Here is an 11,052-nt window from a genome sequence, read left to right on the forward strand (position 1 = left end):
AGCCATCCTTGTCTTTTATTGGAACCAAAAGGGTATTTCCTTTTTTATTTTAATTTTTCTAAAGTCCTCTATTTACCACATACATTGGAGCAAACTCTACAAATTAAGATAAGGTCTTTCACTCTCCTGTGGTCCATATCAAATTCGATTAAATATGTTAAAGCTGTAAAGTTAGTCTACTTAGTCTCCCACTCATACAAGCAAACTTTATATGTATCAATTATTCAGCCATTCTATTTTAGAATCTTTTATTTATTCGAAGAAACATTCGTTATTCTATTTAGTATACAAAGAATCGATCGCCACTTTTAGTTTATTCCTGCTTTCTACTCCGATCCATTGTACTATGAATTGCAACAAGCTTTTGGGTATATCATATATATATATTTTTGTCTCGTTCTTCTAGTCTATGTTTTTATTCCAATTCATTTTCATCCAAATGGATAAGGACATTATAAATGCACATGTATATTACGATCGTCTCTTTTGGACACTTCATGGATATCGCAAGATGTTCATATAAAATATTCTAAAATGTGTTAAATGTTTTCATGATGTTCACATGAACATCTTTGCGGTGTCTATGAGAAATGTATACAACAAGCGCCAAGAATATCAAATTCTTAATATAAGTTTTGAGCAAAAAATAAATAATCGACTGATCAAATCAGAAAAAATATTTGCATCTTTATACACAATAGTTTTTGACATGATGAAAATGATCCATATAATATATAAAAATTCACCCTTTATTCTTCTATACCACCCAATATATCTGGCGTCTACATATTCAGTATCACAATCATCTACTTATCTGCATTAACAAAATTAATATACAACCAAATCCCATATCCCTTGTGAAGATCCTAGCCTATATCTGTAAGAACTCAAAATGTATATAATATATATACTATTCTATATGAATCTTCATCCTTCTCCGAGTGCACCATTGTAAAAGGAACTTAGTATTCTGAAGTTATGAAGTTTGCTTCACCGATTTCAACTCCCCTTCCTATTTGCATGCTTTGGTTTGGGAGATATGTTTGATGGGATCCGGAAAGGGGAAGGCTTTCGCAGTGTGGGAGGCCGAGGGTGAGCGAAACGCCGTTCCCCGAATACGGAGCGTGGAAGGACTGATCAGACCCGAATCTCTCGAGTTCACCCATAGGATACGAGCCAAACCCTCCGATGAAGTTCGTGGGCGCCCCCATGAACGTGAAGCCATCTCTGGTTTGCCTCTCGGCGCCGAATTTGAAGGACATCAGCCCGGTATCGGTTGTCTTTGAGGCGAAGTCTATTATTTCAGGATTCCTTGGCTTCTTGGGACTTAGTTGGGTGATTCTTTCCATTTCGGACGATGCAACGAGGTTGAAAACTTGTTGGTTTCTGATGTTTGCTCCGCTTTGGGACGTCGAGTTCGTAGGCATTGCCATTGTTGAAGGGATGTTCTGGTTTAGAGGCTGGTGTGTTTCTTGACTTGAGATGATGCTTTTGTTCGGTTTCTTGGTGCCTGGGCTGTTTTCTGAAGATTTCGAGACCGATTCGTGGATTTGTTCTCTTTTGCGTTGTTTATCCTCTGATCCAATTTTCTCGTTTTCTTTCACTTCTTCTAAATACATCTCCTCCACCATCGGCTTCCATAGTCGAACCCGAGCATTTATGAACCAATTAGACACCTGTAGAATGAACGACATACATATAGATTACATACATGTACAAAAATAAAGTACAAGAAATGATATATATACAAGAAGAAAATATAAACATGCACCTGACTCCTGGTGAGCCCTGTCTGTTTAGCAAGCATGATCTTATCTGAATCCTTCGGATAGCTACACGACAAGGGGCAATCAAATTCAGCCGAATCCAATATTGGGTGAAATTAAACTCATTATAATGAACAACTTACGGATGGAGGAAATGTTCGAAGAGCCAGGCGCGTAGTACAGAAACAGATCTTTCTGGCAGTCCTCTCTGAGGTCTCCAAGCGTTTTGCTGGATCATTCCCAGTTGCTGCAAAGCCCGTTGCTGTCGAATCTGATTGTCCACGTACTTGAGTCTTGAACCTTCCATCTTGTCTCCGAAGCCGTCTTCTTCGCCTAAACTTTTGCTCGCGGATTTGATTTGGCCCAAGATGGAGTCTTTTAGGCACCGGAATTGCTTCGAGATTGTTTGGAGAGCTACGGCTGTGTAAGCCTTTGCGGAGCCAATTCCAGCTGCTTGTTCGAACCAAGAAATTACAATCTGCATCTGGTGATGGTATTGTCTGTACCTCTGCTCAACCTTTACAAACACATGTTTGGATACATAAGTAAACTTTTAAAGAAACAGAAGAAGAAATTGAACAGATTTTCATGTTCTTGAATATGGAAATTGCAGGGGAAAGTGATCTCTCTTTTTTGGCAGGCCTAAATAAAAGAAGTAAAAAATCGCAATCTAAGTATACTTGTAATAATGAAAACAGCACACGGTTGGAAAAGAACACATCTGACATGAAAATCAGATGATGGTAACCCTTTAATTTTTTAAATTCAACTTTAGATTTTAAAAGCTAGCTCCTTGTCATATATTCTTCTTACACAAAATATATAATAGGCCATATACCTCGTCAAGCATGTTAACAAGTTTCGCTTTCTTCATCTGAATTTCTTGTCTCTCTGCTGTACTAAGCTCAGTCGACCCACGTTTCGCACCGCTCTCTCCACCGCTTTGCCCGTCTTCGGCCGCCGCCGTCGATTTTCCATTAGTCTCTTGCTGACCATTAGCCCCCTTGTCGGATTCATTTCTACTATTTTCTGTTCCTTTCCCAACATTAGCAACTTCATCAAGAAGCTCCTGCACCACTTTCAGATACTTGGAACTCAACAGCACACTCTGCACCCCATTCACGGCGGCGGAAACGCCGGAATTCGACGACGGCGATCCTCCCGAAGAACCCTTAACATCACCACCGCCACGTGGAGTACCAGAGACAGCGGCCAAGACTGCAGCTTGAGTGGGAACCTCTCTGATTTCCTGCTTGAAACAACCATACCCGATCGTTGCTGGCTGCTGCTGAGAAGACAGGCTCAAAGAAAGTCCCTGATGAGAGCGTGAGACCTCACGCGCCTCCTGTATGTCCATATGCTGGTTGTATAGATTGTAGTGGACTCCCGGAAAGAAACCGTGGAGCGCCGACACACTTGGCTGCTGCTGTTGCGCTGACATGGCAGCTGCTACGGCGGTTGACTCGGAGCTGTGGAGGGGCACGCCGACAAAATGTTGAGTCTGCGACGGCGGCGCGTGGGAGAAGGGGAGTGAGTTTCCGGACGAGCTTGGGTTGAGGAATACGAAGTTGCTGCTGTTTGCAGCAGCTGGCGGCTGGTTGTCAGAGAATCCAACGTAGGCAGGATTCATGAAAACAAGGGTTTGTAATCCATCGCCGCCACTTCCTAGGATCTCCGAATTCCCATGAAAGTACGTACCCATCATCAATCTTGAAGAACAACAACATAAACACTCAATCATTACAACTGCGTATATATATATATAAAATAAAACGTCACATAATATATATACTACTCACTTACCTGTTGATGAAATTCCAGTTCTTGAAAATTAACGCACGACAATTTGACTAAAGAACGAATTAAATCAGTGCAAAACTCGGATGAATTACATGAACCCTGAAAAATTCATAGAATAATAGTAATAAATAAATTATCACTCCTTTAAAAAACACTTATCCCAAAAAGTCCAACACACTGTACAATCTACTTTTCTGCAAGTACCCCTTGGAGCTGCTGCTGCTATCTTGTATCAAGAAAAAATCAAGAATCCTATAATCACTATTAAAATAAATGAATAATAAAGTATATATAATTTAATTTCTTTTACATTTATATATTATATATATGATCGAGTGTTGAAGAAAGGGATTGGTGAGATTAATATATATATAGTTAATTAGCAAGTATATATAATTGGTGATGTACCAATCAGACCGTACACGTGCTTCTTCTTCATCATCATATATCTGCAGATCAATACTGAAAGTGATCATCATCATCAGCTAGAAATTATATATATATATATCATGAGGCAAGAAATTTAAGCAGTGTTAGAATATAGAGTTACATGAAAAAGATAGAAGACACACATCATATCATAAAACAGGAACAGGCAGGTATCCACAGAGAGATTTTGTTTATATGAAATATATATTTTAAAAAAAAAACATGTGGGTGCTTCCTTTAAATAATTTGTTGATATGAAACCAATTAGTCTCTGCAAACTCTTTTTTCCACTTGATGAGAGAGAGATGAAAAAACAAAGGGGGGGCTGGAAAAAGATGCCCACCTTTATTATTCACTCATTTATCCACACATTTATTATCTTTTCGTTCGAAGCCATTGAGATCGGGCAATGGCAAACATATATATTATTCCGTACTCATTTATATATATAAGTCATATTTTCTTTTTGTTTGTTTTTTAATTTAAATATATAGGTTTGCACTGTATATATTTTTAACTAGGCGTGTTATACCGTACCGTACTGAATATCGTATAATGTATTAAAAATTATGGTATAAAAATATGTTATATTGATAACGTATCGAAAATCGGTATACCGAAATTATTTTTGGTACATATAAATAGTATACCGATCATACCAAAATTTTACGGTATACCGAAATTTCGGCACGGTATCGGTATATATCGTTTTATACCGAAAAAACCCTTATATTTTTAAAAAATTAAAATTTATTTTTTTTATATATATATTATATATTTTAAAATTTTTAATATTTTTTCGGTATATCGGTAGATACCGAAACTTTTAAAGTTCATACCATTACCGTACCGAAAAAATTCGGTATTATTACCGTACCATACGAAAATCTTCGGTATATCAAAATTCTGTAAATTCGATATTTTTTTGGGTACGGTAACTTTGGTATACCGAAAATTCGATATTTTTCCTCACCCTTATTTTTAACGATGTTTATTTTTTTACTAATATATTCTTATTACCTTCGCTTCGTTTTGGAAGACGTGCATTTTTTTTTATGAATGAATTAAAATTAAATAGACATAAAATACGAATTTATATATTATTTGTTCTTTCACTTATTTTTTTATATGTATGAAAGAAGAAAAAATTATATAATCGAGACAAAGAGAGTGTATTTTTTTTATTTTTGATAAACTTACTTGCCTATTTCTTTATCTTAATTGTTCGTATATATTTAATTAATTCAATAAATGATTATGAGTTTTTCGAACCCGGTTATGTGCTAATTTTAAAAAATGTTACTAAAAATAAAAACTATAGTATATTGATACCCGGAGGAGGAAATCACTTCAACTCCTCGATGACCCTAAGATGAAAGCTCGTCCCTAATCAACTAGGACCAGCTCAGAAGCTCGGCCAAGCTCCCCCACTATAATTACCAGCTCGGGTCGGGAGTTCGGCCTCGGAAGCTCGGCCAAGCTCCCCCAATATAATTACCAGCTCGGGTCGGGAGCTCGGCCAAGCTCCCTCACTATAATTAGCAGCTCGGGTCGGGAGCTCGGGAGTTCGGCCAAGCTCCCCCACTATAATTACCAGCTCGGGTCGGGAGCTCGACCTTGGGAGCTCGGCCAGGCTCCCCCACTATAATTACCAGCTCGGGTCGGGAGCTCAGCTCGGGAATTTGGGAGCTCAGCTCGGCCCTGATGTCAGTAGGGAGTTAGCTTGGTAGATTGGTTCGGCAACCTTGGCGAGCTAGCTAGGATGTTAGGATCAGTGTTTAAAGTGACTCCAAGGAGAGCAGCAATATAAAGTCCTAGCTAGTGATTACAGTTCAGCTCGGATAAGATGTACAGATCAATAGTTCCTTTATCGAATGAGATTCAGACGAGATCTTCGCCTATATATTTGGGATCGTGATCCCGGAATTCTCGGGTTCTTGATTAGGAAGGTAAGCGCAATGTCCGGAGCCCTCTCCTATAAATACCAGGTTTATTTTCATTATTGATCTTAATTCTTCACTCGTGTGCACACACTACTCTCTATATTTCGCTATCCTAGCATCTGACTTGAGCGTCGGAGGGAATATGCCGGAACACCTTCCGGCCCCCCCTTTACACTCTTGTTCGTGATTTCAGGCCAGCAGCAGCTCATCATTCATTGGAGGAGTTTCGTTAGCTCATCCAAGGAGATCACATTATTGAGGTATATCAATTGGCACCGTCTGTGGGAAGTTCGAGTTAAGGCGTAGATATGGCAGGAAGAGGAAGAGGAAGGGGAAGAGGGAATGTGGCAGACATGACTGTAGATCAGCTCAGCCAGTTCATCTCTCAAACGGTGCAAGCAGCCATGGGTCAGAATCCACCACCTCCACCCGTAGGTCAACCAAACCCAATGGATGCGGTATGGGAAGAGATCAGGAGACTGGGTCGTCAAGTCGGAGGTCGGCCTGGGCCTATACAGAGGGAAAGCCCTTTTGCTCGGGCTATTCTAGATGAAGAACTCCCTCCAAATTTTAAACAACCTACTTTAGGGGAGTATGATGGGAGCTCAGATTCGGAGGAGCATTTGGGAAGATTTGAAAATGCAGCTCTGTTACATAGATATTTGGATGCAATTAAATGTTGGGTTTTTCTCACTACTCTGGTAAGATCAGCTCAACAGTGGTTCAACCTCCTACAACCTGGTAGTATTAGGAGTTTTAATGACTTCAGTTCAGCTTTTCTACACCAATATGCGAGTAGCAAGAAATATTTGAAGACTTCTCTCAGTTTGTTTAATCTGAAGCAAGCTGAGGTAGAACCCTTGCATGAGTATGTTCAGTGCTTTAACACAGCAGCTCTGGAAGTACCTGCTGCCACTGCTGACTCCTTGGTGAATTCTTTCACGCAAGGGTTGAGGGGAGGGGAGTTTTTTAAATCATTGGTTAAGAAGCCTCCTTTGACTTATGATGAGCTCCTTAGCCGAGCTGAGAAGTATGTGAATTTGGAGGATGCACAGAGACTAAGAAGGCAGGAAGGAACGTCTGGGAGTAAGTCCGAAAGTAAATTAGGAGTAAAGGCGGAAGGAAGAGTGGAAAGTGGGAGAAAGAGGGCAGCGGAAGAATCAAGCAAAGGAAAAGGGCCTTATCCTTATGTACCTTTTTCAGTGAGCTTGGAAAAAGCGATGCAGATATGTGAGAAAAGACAAGTGCTTGCGAGACCCCGGAATGCTGAAAGAGGCCCGCGGTTGCCTTCATCTAATAAATTCTGTGATTTTCATCAAGAATATGGACATTTCACTAATGACTGCCAGAGGCTAGGGGAGGAGGTGCAAAGAATTATTTCTGAAGATGCTCGAATCCGGGCTGAGCTGACTCGGAGAGCAAACCCTCCTCGTCAAGGCCGAGCTCCTCAATGGAGGAACTAGGGAAATTAGGGAAGGGTAAACCAACCTGATCCTCAAAGAAGAGCTCCACGAAATGGTCAGGAAGATAGAGTTGAGCAAATTGCAAATCACCCTCATAGAGGCATGATCAATATGATTTCAGGAGGCACTACGGATGGAGATTCAGGAAGGGCTCGCAAAGCCCATGGGCGCAGGTTGGAAAATTTCGAGGTAAGTGCTCAGCTCGGCTGTCCCGCTGATCCGAACATTAGTTTTGGAAGGGAAGATTTAAAGGATCTTGTGATACCTCATAATGATCTTTATTAGTCACATTGACCATAGCTAATTATGATGTGGCTCGCATCTTTATGGATACTGGGAGCTCAGTGAACATTATCTTCAAAGAAACACTTGACCAGATGAAATTAGAAGGATTTGAGTTGGACCCAATCACCACGGCATTGTATGGATTCACGGGCCATGCTTTGCAACCCCTGGGACAAATTGTGCTCCCATTGTCTCTTGGAAGAGGAGAGCAGAGAGTAACCAAGATGGCTTGCTTCACAGTGGTGGATGCACCATCCTCTTTCAATGGAATCTTGGGACGCCCTTCCCTGAGCAATTTCCGAGCTGTGGCTTCCACTTACCACCAGAAGTTGAAGTTCCCAAGCGAAAAAAAAGTGAGGGTTGTTCGGGCTGATCAAAAGGCAGCTCGGTTATGTTATGTGAACGAAGTAAAGGTTGATGCAAAGAGAAGTAGGAGGGAGGTAGGAATGGTTTCAATAGACCGGGCACCAAGAGTGTTTGGTCAAAAAGTGTTTTTGGTGTCTGAAGAAGGTCATGAGAAGGTTGAGTTAAGTCCTGGAGCTCATATTGTGAAGTTAACTGCAGATCTCAGCTCCTCAGTGAAGCAAAGCTTGGTCGATTGCTTGAAGAAGAACAAAGATGTTTTTGCTTGGTCTGTTTCAGAGCTCCAGAGGGTTAGTGCAGACATTATGGTTCATCGACTCAACATTCTTGCGGGAGCAAGGCCGATAAAGCAGAAGAAGAGACACTTTGGACCTGAAAAGGATAAAGTTATTAAGAAAGAGGTGGATGAGCTCCTTAGGGCAGGTCACATTAGGGAAGTGCAGTTCCCTACTTGGTTGTCGAATGTGGTCCTTGTCCCTAAGAGTTCAGGCAAGTGAAGGATGTGTGTTGATTTCCGAGACTTAAATAAGGCGTGCCCAAAATATTGTTATCCACTGCCTCGAATTGATCAGTTGGTTGACTCTACGGCAGGTCATCAATATTTGTGTTTCATGGATGCATATCAAGGGTACCACCAAATTCCTATGGCAGAGGAAGATCAAGATAAAGTAAGTTTCACCACCTCTCATGGAACTTTCTGTTACAGAGTGATGCCTTTTGGTTTAAAGAATGCAGGGGCTACTTATCAGAGACTCATGGACAGAGTGTTTTCTTCCCAGGTAGGGAGAAATGTGGAAGTCTATGTGGATGATATCCTGGTAAAGTCTCAAGATGATGAGGGTTTGATTACTGACTTGAGGGAGACCTTTGCCACGCTCAGGTCTTACGAAATAAAGCTCAATCCTGAGAAATGTGTGTTTGGAGTAAGAGGAGGCAAGTTTTTGGGATACATGGTTACTGAAAGGGGAATTGAGGCTAACCCGGAGAAAGTGCAAGTTATCCGATCCATGTCTCATTCTAGAAATCTGCAGGAAGTTCAAAGGTTGGCAGGGAGGATAGCGGCTCTATCTCGGTTCATATCCAGATCAGCTCATAGAAGTTTACCTTTCTTCAGGGTTCTTCGGAGAGCTAAGAAGTTTGAGTGGGATGTTGAATGTGGGAAGGCGTTTGAGGATCTAAAAAATTATTTAGCCGAACTTTCTGTGTTGTCTAAGGCGGTTCCAGGTGAACCGTTGTACATCTACCTATCGGAGGGTATAGTTCAGTACCCCATCTATTTCTTCTCACACGCTCTTAAGGGTGCTGAGCTCCGGTATTCGGAGGTCGAAAAGTTGGCCCTTGCTCTTGTTATGACGACCAGAAAGCTCAGACCTTATTTCCTATCACATCCTATTGTAGTGTTAACTAATAGTCCTATTGGAAGGATATTAACTCATGCTGACATTTCGAGATGATTGGTGAAGTGGACTATTGAACTCAGCGAATATGATATTCAATATGAATCAAGAGCAGCGATTAAAGCTCAAGCATTGGCTGATTTCTTAGCTGAAACAAAACACATGGAAGAACAGGGCTTATGGAAGGTGTATGTTGATGGTTCTTCTAACAGTGAAGGATGTGGAGTGGGGGTGCTGCTGATATCCCCTCATGGAGATGAGATCAGGTTAGCAGTTAGGTTGGATTTTCGAGCTTCTAATAATGAGGCAGAATATGAGGCCGTGTTAATTGGCCTCCGAGCAGCTAAGCAAGTTGGAGCAGCTACGGTGCACCTCTACTTTGATTCACAATTAGTAGCTCAGCAGGTGAATGGAACGTACGAAGTTAAAAATGAAAAGTTGAAGGAATACATGAGAATGATAGAGGAAGTTTGGGGTCTCTTTGATGAGATAATGTTTGAACAAATTCCGAGGGAAAGAAATGAAAAGGCCGATTCTCTTGCCAATATGGCTAGCTCACTTCATAATTGGAAAAACAGAGAGGTAGTCATGCAAGTGGAATTAACACCCTCTGCTGAGCTCACATCATTAGCTCAGGAGGGGAGTGACTGGAGAAAATAGCTCTTGGAATACATGGAGAAGGGTGAATTACCAAAGGATCCAAAGAAGGCATACCAGTTGAAGTAGAAGAGTCTCCGCTTTGTGAGGATGGAGGGAGTTCTTTATAAGAGGTCATTTTCTGGACCTCTTCTCAAATGTTTGAGCCCTAAGGAAGCTCATTATGTCCTGAAAGAGATACACGAGGGGTGTTGCGGCAAGCACTTGGGTTCTTATTCTCTAGCCCGTAAAGTGCTCTTTGCAGGATATTTTTGGCCAACTATTCTAAAAGAGGCTCTATCCTTGGTGGCTTCCTGTGATAGTTGTCAGCGACATAGCAGACTTCAGCACCAGCCAGCGACATTAATGAAGGGGATAGTGGCAGCATGTCCCTTTGATCAGTGGGGAATTGATATTGTGGGTCCTTTCCCTCCAGCCCCAGCTCAAAAAAAATTCTTATTGGTTGCCATTGATTATTTCTCCAAGTGGGTAGAGGCGGAGGCCTTGGCGCGAATTACTGAAGGAGAAGTTCTGAAGTTTATGTGGAAAAATATCGTGTGCAGGTTTGGAGTACCTAGAAAGCTCATTTCTGACAATGGAAGACAATTTCAGGGAGCTCGGGTACAAGCTTGGTGTAAAGAGATGAAAATTCAACAGCACTTCACATCTGTCCATTATCCTCAAAGCAATGGTCAAGTGGAGGTGACTAACCGGTCTTTGGTGCAAAGCTTGAAGACGCGCTTGGGAAAAGCCCAAGGTGTGAGGCCTCGGTTCTAATCTTCTATTCTTAAGATAATATAAACAATTATCATACACCATCTATAAGATAATGCAACAAGTAAAAAAAAAAAATTATTTTTCTGGTGAACAGTGCTGCGCTCGATCCTATAAAAGTCCAGGATTGAGCGCACCAAATTTCAAAATTCTCTGCCGAGAAAAAGCAGTGTGCCGCGCTCGATCCGGCAAAAAG

The 11,052-nt window shown here is 41.2% G+C and overlaps 3 protein-coding genes across 6 annotated transcripts; 2 read left to right on the forward strand and 1 right to left on the reverse strand.

Annotated features, from left to right (window-relative positions):
• Positions 1–665: 665 nt before the first annotated feature.
• On the reverse strand, positions 666–4,332 carry LOC140880273 (BEL1-like homeodomain protein 1). 4 transcript variants are annotated; one of them, XM_073284576.1, is made up of 7 exons: positions 4,139–4,332; positions 3,975–4,015; positions 3,570–3,665; positions 2,605–3,475; positions 1,910–2,283; positions 1,772–1,832; positions 666–1,676 (listed from the first exon to the last, which is right to left on the reverse strand). In XM_073284576.1, exons 4-7 carry the CDS (start codon positions 3,469–3,471, stop codon positions 963–965), a joined length of 2,016 nt encoding a protein of 671 aa, XP_073140677.1. In that variant the 5' UTR covers positions 3,472–3,475; positions 3,570–3,665; positions 3,975–4,015; positions 4,139–4,332; the 3' UTR covers positions 666–962. The 4 variants fall into 4 exon arrangements, with proteins under 4 accessions (XP_073140677.1, XP_073140675.1, XP_073140674.1 ...); XM_073284574.1 differs by having other exon boundaries at positions 4,117–4,332; XM_073284573.1 differs by having other exon boundaries at positions 3,570–4,015.
• Positions 4,333–6,246: 1,914 nt separating this feature from the next.
• On the forward strand, positions 6,247–7,401 carry LOC140878130 (uncharacterized). The gene has a single exon (XM_073281740.1). It carries the CDS (start codon positions 6,247–6,249, stop codon positions 7,399–7,401), a length of 1,155 nt encoding a protein of 384 aa, XP_073137841.1.
• Positions 7,402–7,534: 133 nt separating this feature from the next.
• On the forward strand, positions 7,535–10,106 carry LOC140878131 (uncharacterized). The gene is made up of 4 exons (XM_073281741.1): positions 7,535–7,574; positions 7,687–8,538; positions 8,641–9,395; positions 9,513–10,106. Exons 1-4 carry the CDS (start codon positions 7,535–7,537, stop codon positions 10,104–10,106), a joined length of 2,241 nt encoding a protein of 746 aa, XP_073137842.1.
• The last annotated feature ends 946 nt before the right edge of the window (positions 10,107–11,052 follow it).

Source organism: Henckelia pumila, chromosome 2 (assembly GCF_033568475.1).
Source record: "Henckelia pumila isolate YLH828 chromosome 2, ASM3356847v2, whole genome shotgun sequence".
Taxonomy (NCBI): Eukaryota; Viridiplantae; Streptophyta; class Magnoliopsida; order Lamiales; family Gesneriaceae; genus Henckelia; species Henckelia pumila.

What these genes read in the sequence shown, in the direction of transcription:
- LOC140880273 (XM_073284576.1), bottom strand. Translation starts at nt 3,471, where the DNA reads ATGATGGGTACGTACTTTCATGGGAATTCGGAGATCCTAGGAAGTGGC. An exon ending in TTGTTAACATGCTTGACGAG is followed by an intron (nt 2,284 to 2,604) that starts GTATATGGCCTA and finishes GTGTTTGTAAAG; the next exon opens with GTTGAGCAGAGGTACAGACA. An exon ending in CAGGGCTCACCAGGAGTCAG is followed by an intron (nt 1,677 to 1,771) that starts GTGCATGTTTAT and finishes TTCATTCTACAG; the next exon opens with GTGTCTAATTGGTTCATAAA.
- LOC140878130 (XM_073281740.1), top strand. Translation starts at nt 6,247, where the DNA reads ATGGCAGGAAGAGGAAGAGGAAGGGGAAGAGGGAATGTGGCAGACATG.
- LOC140878131 (XM_073281741.1), top strand. Translation starts at nt 7,535, where the DNA reads ATGGAGATTCAGGAAGGGCTCGCAAAGCCCATGGGCGCAG. An exon ending in CGCAAAGCCCATGGGCGCAG is followed by an intron (nt 7,575 to 7,686) that starts GTTGGAAAATTT and finishes GATCTTTATTAG; the next exon opens with TCACATTGACCATAGCTAAT. An exon ending in CCTTGTCCCTAAGAGTTCAG is followed by an intron (nt 8,539 to 8,640) that starts GCAAGTGAAGGA and finishes ACTCTACGGCAG; the next exon opens with GTCATCAATATTTGTGTTTC.